The sequence below is a fragment of the Lepidochelys olivacea genome (genome assembly GCF_965140295.1).
Source record: "Lepidochelys olivacea isolate rLepOli2 genome assembly, chromosome: 4".
NCBI classification, from domain to species: Eukaryota; Metazoa; Chordata; order Testudines; family Cheloniidae; genus Lepidochelys; species Lepidochelys olivacea.
The window spans coordinates 98,321,267-98,345,396 of record NC_140414.1 but is presented as its reverse complement, the minus strand read 5'-3'; the positions used below and the strand labels follow the sequence as shown (position 1 = coordinate 98,345,396).

At 41.7% G+C, this 24,130-nt stretch overlaps 1 protein-coding gene across 1 annotated transcript in view; it reads right to left on the bottom strand.

Moving 5' to 3' along the window:
- The window catches only part of FRYL (FRY like transcription coactivator), a 416,688-nt gene that overhangs the window by 198,129 nt on the left and 194,429 nt on the right, over positions 1 to 24,130 (bottom strand). Inside the window, exons 4-9 of the mRNA XM_084625954.1 lie at positions 15,812 to 15,865; positions 12,343 to 12,482; positions 11,671 to 11,767; positions 7,794 to 7,873; positions 7,127 to 7,207; positions 5,856 to 6,024 (exon numbers count right to left, since the gene is read on the bottom strand). Coding sequence (XP_084482080.1) covers positions 5,856 to 6,024; positions 7,127 to 7,207; positions 7,794 to 7,873; positions 11,671 to 11,767; positions 12,343 to 12,482; positions 15,812 to 15,865 — 621 coding nt within the window. The remainder of the gene's footprint in view (positions 1 to 5,855; positions 6,025 to 7,126; positions 7,208 to 7,793; positions 7,874 to 11,670; positions 11,768 to 12,342; positions 12,483 to 15,811; positions 15,866 to 24,130) is intronic.

Below are 24,130 nucleotides of genomic sequence, written 5' to 3'. Positions count from 1 at the left end.
AGTTGTCTTTCTGTTATGTCTTTTCCCCATAAATAGAATTATAAGGTAAATCTTCCTGCTCAGATTGTTTTAAAATATCTGAAAACATGCGGTACTCTTATGGTCATTACTAGAAAATTTTTAGGCATTAAGAATACTTAACATTTATAAATGTTACTATGTACTATCATAACTTATATACAAAACATAATTTTAGAGAAAATATTTACAGTAAGGGCTTGATCCTGCAAGACTATGAGCACTATAGTCTCAATCCAGCAAGGTATTTAAGCATGTGTGTAAGTCTTTGCAGAATCAGGACCTAAACTGGTAACTGACTGCCAAAAATATTTAGCTTAGTTTGGAAGAAGCTCTAAGTCACTGATTAATATAATGTTTAAAATATATAGAAATAAGATGTCTCAAGAGAAGAGTAAAAAATACCAAGTTGTTTTTGTACTGGGCAACTTTGTTAGATTAAAATAGTTATTTAATGTTCTTGCAATTATTGTTCTTTGAGACGTGTTGCAGATGTGCATTATACTGTAGGTATGTGAACACTTTGTGCTCTGGTACTGGAGAATTTTTCCCTACTGGTACCCACAGGAGCAGCCCAGCCCACAGCCGAGTTCCTTGTTTCTCAAGTGAGTGTATAAAGGGCAAAGGTGCCCCACCTATCCTCCAGTTCCTTCACACCGGAACCCAGTGGTAGACTCTCATGCATCAGGGAAGGAGGATGGGTCATGGAATGGACATATGCCTCAAATCCTGAAGAACAAACCATTACAAGAAGGTTAAGTAACCATTTTTTCTTCTTCAGGTGCTTGCATATGTCTATTACACTGTAGATGACTCCACGGCCCACGTCCTGAGGTAACAGCTTGGGAATCTCTTCTGAAGAGGGACTTCCTCACCTACATTTGCTTCTTCCCTTGAAGTGGGCAGACAGTGTGTAATGTATGGTGGAAATATAGACCAAGGACCCATTGCTGCTCTACAAATGCCTAGATTGGGGACGTGCACCAGAAACGCAGCTGATGTTGAATGTGCTCTGAAGCACACACTGAGACTATCAGGAGATGTTACTCTCTTAGCAGTATAAACCATTGCAATGCAGTTGGTGATCCATTTGGAGGGTGTCTAAGGCTACATCTACACTAGCAACTATAAACAGTTCCATGCACATGGTTGTGCCATAACCCCCTTATTATCCACATCTAAACCTCAGAAGCACTTTTGTCAGACGGCATGAATACAGGGCAAATAAGCTACCTGCTTGAGGGGTGTGAGTAAGTACATGCCTCAGGCTGTGGCACAGCCTCATACCCATGCAAGATTTGCTGTGTGGACAGGGGTAAGGGGCATGTACCACATTTTGAGTTTCAATAGTCCTCTGCACCCAATTACACAATGCACTCAACCCCTTTGTTCCTGTCCCTTACCCAATCCATAAAGATCAGTCTTCCCATTTTCACTACTAGTAGTAAGCTGCACTTGTCACACCAGAACAGCTTTCTGCTACACTCTTTTGATCAATATAGGTGAACCTGGATCCTGCTTTGCAAAGAGCTAATCTGGCCTGCTAGGTGCTGGTCAATGTGTGGTTGGAGTACACAGTCTTTAAAACTTCTCCTGGAGTGGCAGGAACATACACCTACACCCAGAAATTTCACTGAGGCTGGAGCAGGAGGGTACTGAGCTCAGTGCCAGGAATGCATCAAGCTCTTGAGGCTTCTGTACAGGAGGGCAAAAGACTCCAACAATCTCTCATCGTACATGTCCCTTCTATGATGAATGGGACCAGGTGGTGTCAAGAGCTCCCAGTACACAGCCTAAAGTTGCTCAAAACTCCCTCCTCAACCCCACCTCACTGTCCAATGGGATGTCAATGAGGGCCAGGGCAAAGAGGCAGCAGTGAGCATGGAGGATACCCTGGAAGACCTGGAGGACAAGAAGCATGTTTCTACACCTCTATCTGGAGAAGCAAGTTGAGGAAGCAACCCTTTTACAAACCGGAGGAGGGCACTGAGCCATGACAGGAACAGGAACCCAAGGCTGGTAAGTTAAAATGGAGACCCATCCTCCCCGCCAATATCCCCTCTTGCACTGTGCTACATTCCTGATTTTAAGCACAGCCCATGCTCTGCTTCAAATCTTAAACAGTCCCTGAGAAAGACAAGGGCATAAGTCAATGATTTTATAGATTTCTGATGAACCACTTGTGACGGTGCCCCCCATAAGGCTCTATGGAAATATGTTTATGAATGTATATATGACATAACTGGAATATGTTTTATGCTACATATGCCATGTAACATATTTATGTAAAGGTTATGATCTACTGAATCTATTCATCCTATTTGTATGCATGTGTCATCATTGTATTTGAAGTTATGAATATTGGCTGTATACTGGTTTGATTTTAAATAACCTTAGTAAGGCATTTGGTCAGCTTCTTTAGAATGGACACTTAACTTGCAAATTCCTATCAAGAAGCACTTAACGCACAATGGATCTTGAAAGGCTCCAATCCACATAAGTCTACATGAGGACATTCAAGGTAGCATGTGGACAATGGCTGCTGCCTGTAAAAACTGAGTCATGCATGGACATGTGACTTGCCCACGTGACTCCAAAATTCCATCTTGGAGCTGGACTTTGCATAGGAGAGAGGAGGGGGTCTCCACCCACAAGAAAACGTTTATTTAAACCCTTGAGAAACCCCTCCATTTTGTCTTCAGCTGGCTCAAGAGATAGCCTCTCGACCCCCCAAGAATACCTGAAAGAAACTGGAAAACAGGACAGTAACTAAAGGGGGTGTGAGTGACTGCTGGACCCAGACTAGAAGGAGACTAGTCTGTAAAAGGAAGCTTACTTGGAATTCCTCTGAGGGTGAGGTTTTATCCGTATTCAGTTTTATTAGACATAGACTTGAGTGTTCTATTTTATTCTGCTTGGTAATTCACTTTGTTCTGTCTGTTACTACTTGGAACCACTTAAATCCTACTTTCTGTATTTAATAAAATCACTTTTTACTTATTAATTAACCCAGAGTATGTATTAATACCTGGGGGCGGAGAGGCAAACAGCTGTGCATACCTCTCAATCAGTGTTGTAGAGGGCGAACAATTTATGAGTTTACCCTGTGTACGCTTTATACAGGGTAAAACGGATTTATTTGGGGTTTGGACCCCACTGGGCATCTGAGTGTTAAAGACAGAAACACTTCTTAAGCTGCTTTCAGTTTAAGCCTACAGCTGTAAGGAGAAGTGGTTCAGACCTGGGTCTGGGTTTGCAGCAGGCTAGTGGGTCTGGCTCAAACCAGGCAGGGCACTGAAGTCCCAAGCTGAGAGGACAGGGAAAGCAGGGGCAGAAGTAGTCTTGGCACATCAGTTGGCAGCCCCCAAAGGGGTTTCTGTGATCCAACCCATCACACCACTATTATGCTTTTGGCAGAAGCTATAGAACAGATTATCAATGAACAGTCACTATGCCCATGTCTGTGCATTTCTCAGCTAGCACACCGGAAGTGATGGGCCCAGGAGAGTTTGGACCAAGGGAAGGGAGGAGACATGTTTAGAAAGTTCCCAGCTGGGAATGGGACAGTTGTAGAAAACTTACAGTAGTTTGTCTAAAGTTATTAACAGCTGGTTTTTGTCCCATTGAAGATTATAGTTTCAGTGCTTCTCCTACCCACACCAATCTTACTATCCCCTTACAAATGGGAGCCATGCACAACTGTGGGGGATAGAGGGAAAGAGTTGAGGTGGAGTTAGGTCCAGAAAGGGAACACTTTGGTTAACTGTGGAAAAGTTGTTGTTGTAACTGTGTCAGTCCCAGGATATTATAGAGTCAAGGTAGGTGAGATAATATTGTGACATTGTACTCCATATTCTTTATGGAACTATGCTTATGATATGGATATGACATAACTGAGATGTACTTTATGCAAGATGGGTCTTGTAAGATATCATTGGAAAGGTTATAATTTACTGAATATGATTATCCAATTTGTATGCAAATATAATTTTTGTATCTAAAGTTAGGAATATGGACTATGTAACCATTACAACTGGGTGTCTATTGGGAAGACACCCACCAGATGACAGGCCATCGAATTTGATGAGCCATCAGGCGGGCACACCAAACCATGAAGACACTAATCTCTCTCCCTCCTGGGAGGCATCCAGGACATAACTGTGACACTACTAGGTCAGGTGGTCTTGTCACCTGATACTAAACATTACCTACGACTTCTTGTAACTTTCCACTGGAAGGGAAGGGGGAGTCAAGTTTGGGAAACAAAGGCCTTATGTAAATCCTATTTAAGGGTAGGGAGCAAGGCAAACAGGATGACTCCTCTCCATGGCCTGTTTGCCCAAGAAGAAAGACTGCTAAATCCACCTGAAGAGAAGGCAGGGAGGGAGTTCAGACTGAGACAGGGGTCCAGTCTGAAAAGAAATATAACTGGAACTTTGAACCACAGAAACTTTGCAACCTGCCTAAAATAACATTTAGGGTAAGAAAGTACATTTTGTAACCTGTTTCTTAAGTATTTTGAGCTTAGCTTGCGTGTTTTGTTTTATTTGTTTAGTAATCTGCTTTGTTCTATTATCTCTTATATTCAGTTAAAATCCACCTTTTGTAGTTAATAAACGTATTTTGTTTATTATTGAACCCAGTTTATGTAATTTCTAACTGAGGGAGGGGGGCAACCCATTACAAACATCTTTTATTGGACCAACTTCTGTTGGTGACAGAGACAAGCTTTCAAGCTTACACAGAGCTCTTCTTCGGGTCTGGGAAACTAAATCAAAGTGTCACTGCTAAATACAGGACTTGAACATGATTATTTAGCATAAATATTTAACACACATTTCAAAGGACCATTCAAGGTAAAGTGGCCTATTAACACCCCTCCGGTCATATGGGGGGAAGGGGAAAGATGGGGGGGGGTTGTTAGTGGGTTATAAATTGTTGTAATAAGCAATATTAGTGTCTCTATTCAGTCCATGATTTTTAGTGTCTATGAATTTAAGCTCCCAGGCTCATCTTTTGAAAGCATTGTGCAGGTTTCTTTTGAGGATGAGGACCGATATGTCTGAAGGATCGTCTGTTGAAGAGTCCCTCACTCTAAGCTTTGAGGCAATGGATGCAGACTTCTGCTTGTGCTTCTGGGGCCTGAGCTTCCCTTAGATGACTGAGAGGGCTCCAAAGCTGATCTAAAGATATACCAGAGGCACTCCTCCAGCAGCTTTTTCCTAGTCTTGAAGCTGTGACAGATAGAGCAACTATCTCTGATGTGGCCCTCACCCAAAACACTTGAGGCAGCAGGAGCAAGGGTCACTAACAGGCATAGGCTTTTTGCAGCCTGCATAAGATTTGAACCCCAGGAGACTTTGACATATACTCCCCACCCCCGTAGGCTGGATCCAGAGACCTGACAGACTGAAAACAGGACAAAAGGAGGACTAAATCAAAAGAAACAAACTTAAACTTATAACACTAAAAGAAAAGAAAATGAATAGTCAGAACTTTTTGAGTACCACTAGGTAGATCAAATAGTTGTTCACATGGAACACCAATGTGCTGATCATGGATGGTAAGAAGGAACTGGAAGAGGGACAGGGTGTCTCCACCCTTTATACCCTTATTCACAGCACAAGGGGCTCAGCGGTAGGCAAGGCCACTCCTTAAATTTCTGCTAGGGAAAAAGTCTCCAGCACTGATGCACAAGAAGCTCACACACCACACCTACAGTGCAGTGTACATATGCAAGCCATCAAAGAAGACAGAACCTTGCTAACGAAGACACACAGAAGATAAATCTAGTTTCAAAATGATGTCTGCTTTATTTCCAGGTGGTGCACATTTACCTGCATGAACTGAAATGATGCTTCAAAGTCTTCTACAGGATACATTTTTACTCTGAAAAACTTCATCCCCATAATTAAGCTGATGATACTTTGTACTACGTGAGGACTCTGTTCCTTCTGCCGCAGTTCCTTTAATTCAGTGACAAACTTCTTCCTAACAGCCTGAAACCTGGATAATTTACACACATAGCAAACATTGATATTGCTTAATTCAGTTTAATTTATTTCTATTTTAAACATATTTTTCAAGTAACTTTATCTGACAATGATATTGTAGCTACAGTTAAAGAGACACAGTTAAGGTAGACAGATTTTATTTCTTGTATTTGATGTCTAGATACTGTGGTGATTAGCATATTAGAAAACATATGTAGGCAGAGCAAATAACATTTGAGGGATGTCAGCTTTCTATTTACTCCATCTATATACCTAAAAAATGGCAGCATCTTCTTAAAAATCTTCCTGATGCATAGTTTTGTTGAATAAATGAGCACTTAGCTATTTTAAAATTACAATTACACTCACCGGCCTTTACACAAAAATATCTGAGGCATGTCTCTGTAACTGCATATAGACAGCATTTTTCTCATTTGAGTTGTATCTGTTCCATTCTTTGAAGGAGGAAATACAATGTAATTTACAAAAAGCTGCTCAGAGAGAGAGGATACCTATGCATTTCAATACCTTACAGGTGCAAACATGGAGCAGATAGGCAAACCAGAGAATAAACCCTGAATACACAAGTACATAAAATGTACCTATAATGCAAGATACACTAGGTCTTATTTTTAAATTAAACTCATTAGCTTTGAAAATATTTCTTAAATGTCTAATCTGTAAAATCGTATTAAATGATAGAAATACACAATATGCATCTCATGAAGTTATGAGCCATTAACACTCCCATTTTATTCCAACCCTCATTGGACAGACTTGGAATTGTACTCAAGCTAATGAGAGAGACTAGTAATGAGAGAGAGGAAAGTGCCATACTGAAGGAAGCACTGTGCAATAGAAAGATGTATAATTTATGTTTCAAAGAAAGGACAGCATTTCTTACTTTGTTAGACTATGGGAATGATGCACAACAATATGTCTGCTATGCCAAATGTTTGATTAGTAGCTGACTTCCTTATGTACAACTATGGAAAAGCTTCCAGTTTGCTAACATTATTAATAAATGTGCTGTAAGTAGTAGTCAGGGAGGATAGTTTTACCTTTTGGAGGAAAAAAAAAAGACGGAAAAGGAAGAAGTGAAATATCGAGCTTACTTTGATTGAGCAAGAACCCCTATCACTTCTGCATATAAATCTGCAATAATATGCACATTCCCAGTGTTGGTTCCTGAATACCTATGGGGAGAAGAAAAGAACAAGGATGTGCTTTTAGAAAATATTATTTGAACATATCAACAGTGTGCTCAGCGATATACAAAACATAAAAGGTGCTCCATGCAATGAGGAATTCCAATCTGAATAGAAAGACCACACTTCACTGGGAACTCTTTCAGACCTACATTCTGTTTTTAAGTTTAAAAATGGATAACATCTGAACTGGTGTAGGTTAATTTTGGTAGGCTTACTGGATGCAATACATTTTAAGGTAGAACTGTATATAGCACTCTACATGGGAAGAGTTTATTTATGTAACCTGACAATGAACTTCTATTTTTCTTGCCCTTATTGTGCAAATTAAGCTGTATATTTTAAGACAAACAAAATAAGCCTTCTATTGCACACAGCTGTCTTTTTTAAACAGTCATGATTTTTAGCTTCAAAAATCAGTATTAACTACATTTTTTGTGTATTATCGCCAAATCTATTAGGTGTGAGGCAATCAGAACAGAAAACCTATGCAGTCAGTCTGAAAACAGCCGGATGATAAAGCACTGTGAATTAAAACAAAAAATATTATGTGCATGAATTAAACTTGACTTACCCTTCCTTGTGTTTAAAGTGCTTAAAAGCCAAATTCAGAACTTCATGTACTAAAGGATCTGGCACTGGATGAACAGGTATCTGAAATATAGATACAATTTCACTTTATTATATCAGTACATAAATACCACTGTACTACGCCCCTTAGAAATATTCAAGAATAGATTAGGAGGCAGATCCTGAGATGGCGTAACTGTCACAGTTCCACTGACTTCAGTGGAGCTGTGACAATTGAAACCAGGTGAGGTTCTGTGCCTAGATATTCAAGCACTATGACTCCACATCAGTGATGTGTGGCATTCTGTTAAATAATTTGACTACTGAGTTTAAGTAATCAAAAATGGCACTCAAAAATTAAGTGATCACATCATTATGTGCATATCATGAATAGCTATGAGTCTAGATTAACTGTTTCATTTCAGACCTCACTAACTGATGTGGTCTGACCATTCCAGATTTAACCTCAAATGTAGGGTAAAGATATTCATGTCAGGGAAAGGAGGCCAAAGGCATCAGTTTAAAAGCTCATCCATCTGGTTAAGAGCAAAGAGAAAAAGCAAGAACAGAGAAGAGGAGTTTATGCCCAGTTTGTATCACATCAAAGGAGGTGACAAATGTGTAAGGAAATGGTTGAACACTGGCCCCAAATGCACAGCCCACCTTTGCCCAGTGTGTATGTGTGTTTTTTTTTAAACTGTCAGAAATCATGTTTCTGAAGCTTTTTGATTATTAAAGTATTTTATAAGTACTATATATCAGAGTGGCCACGCACACATCAATTTCTTCCTAAGAATAAAGTAGATTTGGTGTAGAGATCAGGTACAAACACATCTAAGTGGGCCAATCTCACAGTGGCTCTGTTTAGTATCACATAAAAGGTGTAGAGGTTTTATATTTTGGATTCAATGGAAGAGCTTTCCTTTTTAGCCTTTCAGCTATGTTTTCATTTTGCCTCCTAAGAGTCAGCACCTAAAAAGAGCCAAATATATTCTTTAAAAGGTCATTTTTGTTCTGGATGTACACCCACTTTTTACTATTTATTTAACTAATCAAATCACATTACACTACTTTAAATGTTTAAACAGGCTAGCTTTGTCAAATAATTAAATTTTCAAAGACTACTAAAAGTTATTTTTATTTCAGAAGTATCCTCCAACCCCCACACAACCCCCCCAAAAAGAATTTTATGATTCAAGTACAGAGAATGCAATACACCTCTCTGTCCTGGGACTTTCCTCCTGTAAAATTTTCTATTATTATATTTTATACATGAATAAATGTGAAGTTCAATCTAATGCAAATAATGTCGAGTGTTAGCATGCAGCCAACTCTCTTCTGCGAAGTAGTAAGTTGATGATTGCTGATATTGATGCTACTGAGAATGGACAAAAATGAAGAATCTGTAACTGGGGTTCTTTGAGATGGACAGTGCATATTCAGAGTTGGGTTGCACCAGCCGGTGGAACCTTCTAATAGCAGTACCCGTTTAAGCGCTCACACTCCCTCCTACCCCTTCTGATAGCATTCCCGAACACTCGGAGGGTGAGGCTATAGAAGGGGGTCAGATGCCCTCTGCTGTCTCAATTCCTTCTACTTCTCCACGGCCTAGAGTCAAGTTCTATTAAGACTCCGTGGAGTATGAATACTGAAGCTCTCTACCCACTTTCCCCTCTTCTTCTGAGTCCTAAAAATCTTGACTTTAAGAAGAATGTTACTTTTTGGGTACTTTGTTGATTTAGCGTACTTACAGCAAATTGAATCCTGAGGAGCCTCTTGCATGGCAGAAAAGCCCTACCTTCCTATGTGTCAAGAACTGCTCGTATGAAGGGAATTCTCTGTGCAGGACAGATGTGGGACTTTTTCATATTGATCAAAAGTCCTAATCTCTCATAGCTTGAGAAAGCTCTTTTGAAATGTGAGTTTGAGGAGCCCCATCATCTAGATAAGGGTAAACAAAAATACCTTGCCTTCTCAAAGGGGCTTCTACAGCAGAAAGGTATTTTGTAAAACTCAAGGGGCAGGAGACAGGCCAGAAGGAAGGTCCTTATACTGGAAATGCATTAGCACCATAAAAGCAGAGATATTTGTGGTGATTTGGTCTGATACGGTATCTACACAGGGATAAAAGACCCGCCGCCTGGCTGTGGCTGGCCTGGGTCAGCTGACTTGGGCTCATGGGGCTCGGGTTCTGGGGCTAAAAATCGCTGCGTAGGGAATCTGGCTCTAGCCTGAGCCCAAATGTCTACACAGCGATTTTTTCAGCCCTGGAGCCCAAGCCCTGCAACTCTGAGTCAGCTGACCCAGGCCAGATACAGGTTTTTTATCCTTGTGTAGATATACTCAGAGATACAGAAATAAGCTACCACAATAACTGATGTAAATATGTGAATCTGTGAAGAAGAAACTTGTTGATTCCATAACTAACTTTGGATCTGTTAGATGAAATTTATGAAGGAATTTACCCTAATGAGCACTCTTCGCTTTCAGTTTAGGATCCAATGCTGACAGATCTGGAGCCAATGAATCTCCTCAGTGTAACGTCACACCACTAACAGGTGCTTTTTTGTCTTTTGCCATCTTTTTTGGAACACAGATGGACAATCTAATGGCTTTTCTCTCACCACTCGCTTCTTGCCTCAGAGGACAGTGACAAGGGAGTCTCTGGAGCTTTCATTGTTGGCTCAAAGTTTGAGAACAGAATGTGCGGCAGTCATGGAACTCTATCCCAGAGCCAAAAATCAGACCTTCCATCATAGTACTCTTTTTCTTCGAGTTAGCTGTACGAGGTGATGACACCCATCTTTTTAACTTGTGCTTGAATCCCTTAGAGTTATCAATTCCAAGCAGCTTTGCCAGAAAAGCTTCTTGAAGCAAAAGGGCTTGCTGTCTGTTCAGATGCTCCTTACGTGCTCTCTGAGTGAACATACTGTAGATAGAGCAAGTCAAATAAGAGTGGTAGTCACCAAGACATGCCAAGCATCTGACATGGGTGTCCAGTTCCAGGAAGACTACCAGGCAAGATGCACACCTCTTAAAACTGGATTGCTTTGCCTTTGGATCTGCCATTTAGCCAGTAGATGAAACTGATTTTAACAACTATTTAGCTACACTAAAAACAACAACTGACCTAAATAACTAATTATTCTTATCCTAATTATACTAACTATACTAAAAGTAAAAGGCTATCCAGGTCACTAAAAAGTCTTGAGAGAAGGCTCTGGATCCAAGAGATCTGGAGACATCCACATCTGTCTGCTGCTGTAGTTGGAAGGAACAGAGATGGCAGAGGGCAACACATCCCCTTATCCTCAGATGTTTGGGAACATTGAGGGGAAGGATAGGATGGACATGCAAGTACTGTAATGGGTGCTGCTATGAGAACATTCCAACATCTCAGCTGCACCAGCCACCATCAGTTGGAATATGTGGAGAACACTCAAAGAAGAATTATGTTTCCTCATTCTGACTTTTCTTCGCATTAACATAGTCCACTTCAAACAGGATTACCTCAATGTGAAACAGGAACCTTTTTGTACACCCCACAATGTCTACATAGGGGATTTTCAATACAGAACTTTGGTGTGTACTGCTAGTCACATCCCCATAGTCCAAACTGTGCGGCAGAGTAGACATGCCCTCTAAGAGATTTCAATAGAGAAGGTATAAAGAAGGGATGGAGAGCTGAGGAGAGAGCAAGTAGGAGAGGCGGAAAGCTTTGTGCAGCTGAAAGAATTATTGTAACATCACATGTACTCATCCTGTACTGGCCTGAGTCTTATATAAAAAAACTTGAAGTAGATGACAAACATTTGGATGTTAACAATTACAAACAAAAGATTAACAGCAAGCACACACCTTGTAGAAGCTAAAGAGCTTACCTGCTTTAGAACTTCTACTAAAACTAAACAAAAAATGAAATCTACAGCTAAGTCCCTCCTTTCAAGTAGATAATCTCTCTCACGCTGTTGCTCATCCCTAAAGGAAGAAATTAAGAACAAATATTGTATGTAGGACTTAATTCAGATACATAGTATAAGAGTTACATATTAGTGCTTGGTTGGTTGTTTTAAAGTAAAAATAATCAGATACATATCCAATACAGTACATGGTTAGGAAAGAATTATAAGTTTGGAGGGCAGCAGGATTTTTGGGGGGGGGGGGGATTGTTTCAGGAGGCCAGAAAATCTTTCTGATTTTTTTCTTACTGCTTCCATGCCTCGTTTCCCCCCCCCAAAGGTAGCCAAACCCTCTTCCCCCCCCAAACAACCCAACCCCCACTCTCAAGAGGACATGAACTAGTTAGGAATCACTTCAGAGTGCATCAACACTGCTCCATAAATTAGCCCGAGGAATCATTAAGTTATTCAAGGTGTTACTTCTCCCCAGGTTAAGGGCAAAATCTGAGAAACTTTAGCCTCTTCTGACCCAGGAAATAAGACCCCAAAATATTAAATGTTTTGTTATCCAAAAAGTACAACTACACTTTTATAGCAATAAACATATGAACCAAATGCTGATTTGCTGAGGGGAAAAAATCCAATGGCACTTACCCCTTTGATTTTGTGCTAGATCGAGGTCTGTATTCATAAGATTCATCTTCAGTTCCATTTTGACGCCTGTACCAGTCAAACAAGGTGCGTAGTAAGGAGGGGAGACAGTGCTCTGCTACTGAGCTCATAGAGCTTATCAACTGGAAAGATAAAAAAGGTATATTGGTTAATGTAAGATTTATAATTTAGTTACTTCAAATCATCCTCTCTTCTAGATTAATACTGTCTGAATAGTTCTATGTTATGTTAGAGTAATTTTTGTACAAAATAATCTTTATGTTCATTCAAGGGAATTTTTGTAATCACAACATTCTAAATCAAACATAATGAAAAACGTATGATAAAGAAACAAGCAAATATTGTAAAGTTAATCTGGAGGTTTGAAATACTCTATATAGGCAACCATGCTAAAATTAACTAGAAGATGCTAGATATTTTAAAATAATGTACCTGAATGCTGTCACAAAGCAAATTCACATTTAAAGCACACGATTATTTCACAATATAAATTATGGAAAAGTGATATTCTTCCCAATGTGTTTATGCACGCACTTCTCTTCACAAGTCTTATGAGGTTGTGTCAGGGGTTTGTGGCTCCAGATAAAGTGGCTACTGGAGTGCTCCTAGATGAGGCATAGTCAGACGAACTAGCTCCAAGCAGACTAAGATCAGAGGCCTGGCACAGTGATCTTTCAGTTGGGAACATTTTAAGTTTAACTTGAGGTTTCCTAGATCTCTGGGTTTATTTGCAAAATGACTTCCAAATAGCACACTCCTCAGTGATGTGCCCCTCATCTAGGCAAATTAAGCACTTACCCTAACCATCATTTAAGAGCATTTCTGTCTCTCATACTGGGCAGTTTTTGCAACCTAGGGATGAGTTCACTTTTGACTGAACCAGTACTGAGAGTACTTCCCCAGTAAATAAACAAGAATAGTTTCTTCAAAAAGAAATAAAAGGAAACACTGTAAAATTCCAACATTAACCTAACTAGCTAGCTAGTACTTAACTGCTAATTACATAAAATTTAGAGGCAGCCACTGAGACGTTCAATTCGTAGCCATGAGCAGTGAGAAGGAACAGAGGGAAAGTTGGAACACACTTGCCCTTTTTGCCCTCAGCTGGAGACACAAGGACACTAAGGGTATATGAGTCATCCCATCGGGTACTGCTGATCATAAGTCTCTAGCTTGAGTGCACAGGACACACGCGTACCAACATATATGTGGAGATGCATTCAAAGAAGAAAGAAGTTTTCCACTGCCACACTTTCTTCCTTTTCCTTTCTGATCACTGGTCAATGCCAGTGATTGGAAAGTTGTTTTTAAAACAGGGGTGGGCAAACTTTTTGGCCCGAGGGCCACATCGGGGTTGCGAAACTGTATGGAGTGCCAGCTAGGGAAGGCTGTGCCTCCCCAAACAGCCTGGCCCCACCCCCTATCCACCCCCACCCACTGACTGCCCCTCTCAGAACCTCCGACCCATCCAACCCTCCCCTCCCCACTCCTCCCCCCGGCTCCTTGTCCCCTGGCCGCCCCCTCCTGGCACCCCCCCGCCCCTAACCTCCCCACCGGAACCCCACCCCCTACCCAACCCCCTCCGCTCCCTGCCCCCTGACCGCCCCCCAGCTCCCCTACCCAACCTCCTTCACTGCCGCCCCCTTACCATGCTGCTCAGAGCGGCAGGAGCTCGCAGCCCCGCTGCCTGGATGGAGCCAGCCGCGCTGCCTGTGCAGCGGTGTAACTGCGGGGAAGGAGGGGCAGTGGGGTAGGGGCCGGGGCTAGCTCCCCAGCCAGGAGCTCAAGGGCTGGGCAGGACGGTCCTGCAGGCTGGATGTGGCCCGCGGGCCATAGTTTGCCCACCTCTGCCTTAAGGTGTGCTAGGACATTCACACTTTAAGATTTAGAAAGAAAATAATGCATTAAAGCAATCAAGATGGCAACATAATGTAACATTTTTTAAAAACTAGGCAAAATACTATATTTTTTTATTATTTTTCAAATATTGTGGTTAACAATCTATCCTATAAAACATACTTCACTATTTATAGTTTTTAAACATGATCAATTTTGCAATCCTGTACTTTGTAAAGACAAACTACTCACTCTTCATAATTATCTTTTTGACCCAAGGACAAGAAGTCATCTTTAACAGGAGTAGTTAGACTTTATCAGGAGGAGGAAGAAAGGAGGAGGATAACCTAAGAAAGGAAACTCTAAGACCCCTTCAATTTGCAACCTACTTTCCCTCTCTCCAGACTGCCTTTTAGTGTTTTTAGCCCCACTCAATATCCTACTTTATTTACTATTCCCCTTCGTCATCTGTTCTATAGCCTCCTTCTATATTCTCTTTCCTCATGCTGAGTTCAGCTTCTCACTCCAACATAGTGCTGTTCTGACTGGAAAAGGTTTAGAAAGGTAGCCTCCATGGTTCTTCTTCCCCCACACTCCTACTCAGAGTCTCCCTTCTCTCTCCACCTGGGCTGTCTACTCTGCTTCCCCTTTGGGTCTCTCCTTACTTTCTTCTCTTCTGCTGCAACAGAGCCAGAGCTCTGACAATGCTGCTGCAGGAGCTGCTGCAATGCTGAAAACCACTTACGTTGCAAAACAGCTCCCTCTGCATATTGGCTTTCAGAGACACTTACTTCTAAATAACATGTTCTCTCCAACTCTGGACATCACATCAAATAGCAGAATCAGAGATGGGGACACAAAAAACACAACCACATGCCATACATTGAGTAGCAAGGCTGTAAATTCAATTATGATCAAATATGTCTGAACATCCATCATTAACTATTGTCTCCTTCTTAGTCTTTCAGCTTCCCACCTTGGGTTTGCCTAGGATCGTCTGCACCTCACCTCATGGAATTTTCTTATTTGAGGACACCTGCATGAAATTTCCTAAACAAAAGTAATCTCAACAAAAGCAAGATTAATAATAGGAAATAGAATTAAAACAACAGAAATGGTTTGCTTAACATATCTCAAGTGAAAACAGACCAGGTACTTTCACCTTAGTTACCGAAGAAAAAAAGAAAAAAGTGATTGGTTTACATCCCCTGAAAGCAATCCCATCTCAGACTATTCTAGTCCACTTGTCAGTACTGCAGTGATGTCTTAATACCAACTCCTTTTCTGTGTCCCCTGTCAAGTTGCTTATTAAATCCTAGTTTTCTGAAGTCAAAGAGATTCAAAAACTGTTCATGAAACAGTATCATTCTCCACCTTCTAGGCAATGGTCCTTGAGAAAATAAAACCCTTTAATGATTACATTTTAGAGTAGGTAACAAAAATCGGACTTATTATCTCTGGTAATTATTTAACATAAACCAGTACACTAACATTCTAAGTTAATCATCTGAACAGTAGAACTGTGATCCTCTGCTTGAATGGAACACCTTAATTCCATAAAACCTGAAAAAACAAAAACAGACAATGCAGTATCTTAAATGAAAGTGTTTCCTACCTGATCAAATTGAAGATCTTCACCTCTTTGAAGAGATCTTGACAAGAGCTTTTCCTAGAAACAGAATAAAAATCATTAGAGAGTATGAAGCATGCAATTAACTAAAAGCAAAGCATTGCAACAAGCAAAACAAGCAAATGTGATATAACACAGGTGTAAAAAGCAGGAATCAACATACTTTATGAAAATGTAAAGAGGCATAGATCAGTCTCAACTCCAGCTATATTTTCCAGCTGGAAAAAATTTTTAAGATGTGAACTGAATACAGAAAAGATCAGAGATGAACAAGCTAGTTTGGTGGCTTAGTTGTCGCACTATACGCTGTCAATCACAAAACCTGGAATTTCTGAATTCCAGAAGCTGTCTAGGTCTCATTCCTCAGCAGGGGCTTAAAAAGATCATCATGCTGCTCCACCTGGATAGCTGGTGATGAGTGACAAACTGACTTCTTACGGAAATCCTATCTGGCCCTCCTACACACAGCATATTCATGATCATGGGAGACAGATATAGGGAGAAAGGAAGTTGTAAGAGGGGTAACAATAAGGCCTTCATGAAAGTAGAACCTCAATCCAATCCCCATCTATTTTTTTGCCCCTCACTTTCCCTACTGTAAAGGAGAGAGAAAGTGATGTATAATAACATTAAGATACCAGTTATAAGTACACTTACATTTGAGATAGCCATGCAGAGGAAAAATGCAATATTAATATCAGACAAAAGTTACAAGTTTGTATCAGTTCCTCATGACTATTAATCATTGTAAAATATACTGGATTGAGCAAATATATTCATGATAAAATGATGAAATAAATATTAAAATATTAAAAGAAAAAATGTTCAGAAACTTGAACAAAAGTACCCATTTAATATACTTCTGAGTATTACACTATTGTGTTTGATTTATGATCTTCAAGATTACCCAAACTCATTTTATCAAAAATACAATTTTAAGGCTCTTCCCATGAGACCAAGCCAAGAAAGAAACAGACACAAATTCCTTAGTCCCACATTATTCTGTGGGCCATGATCTACTAGTTAATTAGGGCTGCCAACCATCTAATCACAAAAACCCAAACACCCTTGCCTGCCCCTACTTCACCCCTGCCCCGCTCATTCCATCCCCCTTCCCTCCATTGCTCACTCTCCCCCACCCTCATTCACTTCCACCGGGCTGGGGCATGGGGTTGGGGTGTGGAAGGGGGTGCGAGCTCTGGGCTACAAGGTGGGACTGACGGGTTTGGAGTGTGGGAGGGGGCTCCGGGCTGAGCCTGGGGCAGGCAGTTGGGGTGCAGGAAGAGGTTTGGGGTGCAGGCTCTGGGAGGGAGTTTGTGTGTGGTAGAGGGCTCAGGGCTGGAGCAGAGGGTTGGGGTGCCAGAAGGGATGAGGGATGTGCAGGCTTACCTCAGGCGGCTCCCAGAAGCGGCCGGCATGTCTGGCTCCTAGGCTTAGGAGCAGCCAGGCAGCGATGTGTGCTGCCCCTGCCTGCAGGCACTGCCCCTGCAGCTCCCATTGGCCATAGTTCCCAGCCAAGGAACTCGGGGGCGGGGGGGGGGCAGCACGCTTGGAGCAAGGCAGCTGTGCCTTGGAGCCAAAGGGATGTGTCAATTGCTTCCGGGAGCCATGCGGAGCCAGGGCAGGTAGGGAAACTGCCTTAGCCCCACTATATCGCTGAGTGGACTTTTAGCGGCCTATTAAAATCTCCCAGATTGGTTTCAGTAGCCACCAAGAGATCCAGAAGACTCCCAGCCAATCCGGGAGGGTTGGCAACCCTATAGTTAATACTCTAAACCAAAGCAAGGTTCCACAGTAATGGACATAAGTGGGAAGTAAGAGTCATAAATAAAGTGTGTTGACAAATTTTCAGTAATTAGAGAGGAACTTTAAGGTTAATTCGCTTTTTATTTTTAAATAAACAGAATCAGCAAGTAGGTCACTGATTTTTATGAACAATTTAAACTTCAACCACTTAAAGGTTATTATTTAACAAAAAAGAAAATGCTCTTGAAAAAATATTTTTATAGTTCAATTAGTAGTCTTTCCGCCTTAGCTAAAGATTTGAGATCTGAAAAAATGAAAACAAATCAGACTAAACCACACCACACCCTTCAGAAATGGTAAGTGACTAATTGCACAGGTCAACAGAAAGGTAACACTGGTAGCCTGATGGAAAATGGATTACAGCTACACTAATTACATGTAAGAATGCATAACTTAAAACAAAAAAAAGAGAGAGAGAGAGAAAACATTTAATCAAGAAAAATACAACCTCCAAATTTTACTGGCAGAGAATAATAAGAAAACAAATCCCAACCACTTCTTACATGGTAATTCCTAGAAAAAATAAAATGCACGTATGCCATTCTAGCATGTGCGCACAGCTCTATTTGTACAAGACAACACTGAATATTTTAAAATTATCTCTGCAGTGATCAATCTGGATTAAAAAACTAGGATGTGGAATCACGAGGCTCAATGCATGGGTATATGGAAAATAAACCCTACCCTGTCAAACTAACTGGATATTTTTTTTGATGAGATTACAAATTTTGTTGATAAAGGAAATAGTGTTGATGTAATATATTTAGACTTCTGTAAGGTGTTGACTTGGTACTACATGAGATTTCGATTAAAAAAATATTAGACATAAAATTAACACAGCACAAATTAAGTGGACAAAATATTAACTAACTGACAGATCTCAAAATGTAAGTGTAAACGGGAAATTATCATTGAGCAGATATATTTCCTGTGGGGTCCTATAGGGAGCGGTTCTTGGCCCTATACTATTTAACATTTTTATTAATGACCCAGAAGAAAACAAAATCATCACTGATAAAGCTTAAAAATGTCACAAAAATTGGGTTGGTGGTAAATAATTAAGAGGACAGGTCACCTATACAGAGCGATCTGGATTGCTTGGTGAGTAGGATGCAAGCAAACAATGTGCGTTTTAATATGGCTAAATGTAAATGTATACATCTAGGAACAAAGAATGTAGGCCAGATTGACAGGATAGGGAATTCTATCCTGGAAAGCAATGACTGAAAAAGACTTGAGGGCCATGGTGGGTAATCAGCTGAATATGTGCTCCTACTGTGAAGCTGTGGCCATAACAGCTAATGTGATCCTCAGATGCGAAAAGAGGGAAATCCCGAATAGGAATAGAGAGGTTATTTTACCTTGTGTATTTGGCAGTGATGTGAATGCTGCTGGAATACTGTGTCCAGTTCTAGTGTCCACAATTCAAGAAGGACGTTGGTAAATTAGAGAGGGTTTAGAAAAGAGCCATGACAATGACTAAAGGATTAGAAAACATCCCTTCTAGTGAAAGACTCAATGAGCTCAATCTATTTAGTTTAACAAAGAGAAGATGAAGGGGTGACAATCACAGTTGATAAAAACCTACATGGGGAACAAATATTTGATAAATGGGCTCTTCAGTCTAGCAGAGAAAGGTATAACACAATCCAATAGCTGGAATATGAACCTAGACAAATTCAGAGTGGAAATAAGGTATACATTTTTAAGAGTGAAAGTAATTAACTATTGGAACAATTTACCAAGGGTTTTCATGAATTCTCCATCACTGACAATTTTGACACTTTTCTTGCAATAGCCTTAGTGCAAAGACCATGTTGATAGTTGATGTACTGGCATGGAAGCTGCACTGACTCTGGATATACACGTTCAGCAAGAATTTTCAGTCTATTGAGAATAACCCATGCAAATGCCTTGCCAGCAACACAAAAAAAGAGATTCCTCTGTAGTTGTTGCAATCTCTCATCTCCTTCGTTTGTATACAGTTATGATGTTGCAACCTTCGTGTCTTTTGGTGTCTCTCCTTCCCTTTAGCAGGCAAGCAAGACATTGTGCAGATGTTTAAGTACAACCTGTCCTCCTTATTTCAGTACTTCAGCCGTTAAGAGAACTTCTTTCTGCCGATCATGCAGTATTTTTCGCACACAGCGACAAGGAGCTCCAGCAACTTTGCAATCGCTTTGCACTAGCCTGTGATGAATCTGGAGTAACCATCAGTCTAAAGACAACAATGATTTTGATACTAGATGTTTTGATGGCACCAGAAGTTTCAATAGTTAGTACCATGCTAGAAGTTGTGCATAAATTCTGCTATCTGGAATCAACTGTATCGGAAAACAGCAGCAGGAACTATGAACATAGATACCAGAGGAGTAATTCGGATCCAAAGACAGTAGGGGGTGATGATGGACAGTTAGCTCGCTGAGCAGGCAAGTTCAGCCTCTTCCCCTCTCCTTTTCCAAACATGTCATCAGTGCCCTATTACATACCGTTTATACCACACATTTACATCCACTAAACCAGCGGTCGGCAACCTGCAGCACATGTGACAAAGGTGGCACGCGAGCTGATTTTTACTGGCACGCTGCTGCCAGCTGGGATCCTGGCCGCCACCCCTGCTCAGCTTGTTGCCGGTCTGGGTGAACGGAACCCCAGAGCAGCGGCAGGCTGACCGGTGTACTGTATTAAATTTCTCCCCGTAGGAATGTGCTACTTGCGGAGCACCAGGACTGGCAGCCGTAAGTAGTACACCATAAGTAGCACATTCCTAAGGGGAGAAATTTAATACACTACACCGGTGTAGGGAAGGCTGTGCCTCCCCAAACAGCCGGCCCACTTCCCGCCCCCTGACTGCCCCCCCTCATAACCCCTGATTCATCCAACCCCACCCACCCCCGGCTCCTTGTCCCCTGACCACCCCCTCCCAGGACCCCCTGCCCCCTGACTGCTCCCCTCAGAACCCTCCACCCATCCAACCCCCCCTGCTCCTTGTTTGCTGATCGCCTCCTCTTGGGAACCCCCACCCCTATCCGCCCCCCCGACCCTACCCAAGCCCCCTTGCTCGCTGATGGCTCCGACCCCTATCAGGCCCCCCGGGACTCCCATGCCTATCCAACCACTCCTGTTCCCCGTTCCCTTACCATGCTGCTCAGAGCATCAGGACTGGCAGCCGTAAGTAGCACACCGTAAGTAGCACATTCCTAGGGGGAGCAATTTAATACACTACACCCGTCCATGCTCAGCCCGCTGATGGTCTGGAATTCTCAAAATATGTTCTCTCACCCCTTATCAAAAATTACACTACAATTAGATTAAAAACTTGAAAACTTAAAAACTCTGTATATTACAATGATTGTTAAAAAATGTATAATGTTAATAAATACATAGGTTTGATTAAACAAAGTAGTTGTACTTATGTGCCTGTGCTTAATTTGTGTTTTCGATGATTTACCTTCTACAAAAATCTCACGTCTCGCACCCCTAGAAAGGGCATCTCGCACCCCCAGGGGGTGCGTGCAACGGCCAGGTTAGGAACCACTGCACTAAACTGATAAGATCTGCATTTTAATTTAATTTTAAATGAAGCTTCTTAAACATTTTAAAAACCTTGTTTACTTTACATACAACAATAGTTTAGTTACATAACATAGACTTACAGAGAGAGAGACCTTCTAAAAATGTTAAAATGTATTACTGGCATGCAAAACCCTAAATTAGAGTGAATAAATGAAGACTCGGCACACCACTTCTAAAAGGTTGCCGACCCCTGCATTAAACAATACTAGGATAATGTAAAACAAAATTATATGCAACAACGTATTTATGTCCTCCTTGCATGCCAGGGGCTGTATGTTCCCCCTTGCATCCTCCCCATTCCAGGGACTCAATATCCCCTTGTCCATACTAGCCCTCCCACCCCAGAACCTACTGCCCTCTCTTCCACCTAATGCTAGAAGTCCTACATCTCTTCAAACCCCCTTCAAATGTTCCCCCCTCCCATATTTCTCCGAGTCTGGAACTTATGTCCCCTTCACCCCTCCCAATACCAGAGGCTCTTTATCTCCCCAGTGGGGGAAGGGAATGACACTGTCTATTCACAGTACTCTTCCCCCTTCATTCGGAATGGTACCAGCACGCATATGTGTTTATAGGCTTGTGTGGTGGCACCATGTTGGAAGAAGGAAGCTCTCCTTGGCCTTCTGGCTCCCCCTTCTGGAACACTTCTCTCCATTCACCAGTTATTTGGTATTTCCCCTCAGGGGAGGCAGGAGTGTTTAAAGTGCTCCCGCTGTTGCGGATATCACTTCCACCTCTGAAGCGGAGTTCACCTCACCTCTCTTCCTTCCCCTCCAAACCAGCCTGAAAGTTTGGTGGGGAGTAAGGGAAGGAATTGCATCCTTCCATCTCTAAAATTCTGCTTGTGATAGTCTTAGCCTTAGCTTTACCTTTATGGTCCACCACTATTGTGCTTCATCTGAATATCTAACAATATAGAACTTTTATTTTTAAAAGAGAGAAAGAATCAGAACAGAAGACTGGCCTACTGCCACTACTTGAAAAGAATTTGATTATGCTAAATAAACTAAATACTTCCTACATGAATTTTCATGAATTTCAGAAAGTATAATTATCATAGTAATTGCAATATCAAGTATTTAGCTTTCCTGTCATCTGTATTATTGTGTTTATTGAATGGAATAGCTGCATGCTATACACCCACTCTTACATGGATTATTGTCAATTTTAGAATAAAAATAGTGAAAATGCCTCTAAGGGCTTGTCTGGGTTTAAGCTGCAGCTTTTTTTGATGCATGTCAAGTAATGCACAACACACAAGCCTAACTAATAGTGTGCACATAGGATGGTGCACCCTCTTTCAATGTGCATCAGTGTGTAAGTAGGGCAGTAGCTTGCTGCTTACTAACAGCTTGGCATTCTCAAAGGGTAGACCATGATCCTTTGCTTTGCTGCTGAATAGTGTGCATTATGGGATTTTTCTCAGTGTGCATTGTGGGATGCATAGCAGAAGCCAGGTAAGTTCAAGTTTTTAAAAAATCCTCCGTTTCCTCATCTCTGCCCCATGCTTCTCCTTTCTTGGCAGGTCAGTGTCATTTTTTTAATTGCTGTCAGACAGCATGAACCCAACAGTGATCTATAGTACTAGCTGGCAACCTAAAATATTCAAGGGTTGCTTGGGCTGTATTTTGGCATTCAAAGCCAGGTGAATTTGGCTTTGGACTTCACTCACCACTATCAAGCAGACGATTTGGTGGAAGCAGCAGCAGGAGCTTCAGTGGCGGAGGAAGCGGGATGAGGACAAGGAAGAAGAGGAGGACATCAAGCAGCTGACAGGTAGAGGACAGATGAGAGAAGGGGAAAGGAAAACAGGTAAATGGGCATGTGCTCTCTGTGGTGTGGGCCTAAAACCAATCAATAACCAGGACTTCAGCATGAGACAGAAACTGACTGCCCAGCCAGAGCAGCCATCATTTTGGAAACATGTACAGGGGCAGGCGAGGGCTGAACAAACACCATAGCCTAAAGGAGGCAGGGGAGGCAGGGGAGCCTCAGATTCAGACAGGCTCCTAACTCACACCCACCTACAACAGCTGTGACCATGGGGCACCCAGAATAGAAGGCAGCACAACAGAATAGCACAATAATAAATTGTATAAAAAAAACAAAACAAAACAAAATGGTTACTCACTATCTCGTAACTTGTTCTTCGAGATGTGTTGCTCATATCTATTCCAATTAGGTGTGTGTGCGTCGTATGCACAGTCGTCGGAAAGTTTTTCCCTTAGTAGCACCTGTCAGGTCAGCTGCAGAGCCCCCTGGAGTGGCACCTTCATGGCACTCAATATATAACCATGCTGAGCTGGAGCCTCCTCAGTTCCTTCTTGACTGTTACTTCAACAGAGGGGAAGGCGGATGGGTTTGGAATGAATATAAGCAAAACATCTCGAAGAACAACAGTTACGAGAATGTGAGTAATTGTTTTTTCTTCAAGTGATTGCTCATGTTGATTCCAATTAGGTGACTCCCAAGCCTTACCTAGGTTGTGGGATCAAAAGCTGCATCATCTCTGGCATGCTGGATGATAGCGTAACAAGAGGTAAACGTATGCACCGAGGGCCAAGTTACCGCCCTGCAGACTTCTTGGATTGGGATCTGGGCCAGGAATGCCACCGATGATGCCTGTGCCCTTGTGAAGTGTGCCGTAAGTGCTGGGGCTGATGTCTCAGCCAGCTCGTAGCACGTGTGAATGCAGGATGTGATCCAGGAAGATATTCTTTGAGATCAGTCTAGTAGGCCTTTCATGCAGTCTGCCACCACTATAAAAAACGGGTTCAATTTCCTGAATGGCTTGGTGTATTCGATATAGAAGGCTAACTCTCGCCCAACATCCAAGGAGTGCAGCCTCTGCTCATGGCTTCTGGTATGAGGCTTTGGATAAAAAACAGGCAGGAAAATGTGTTGGCTGGTATGGAAATGTGA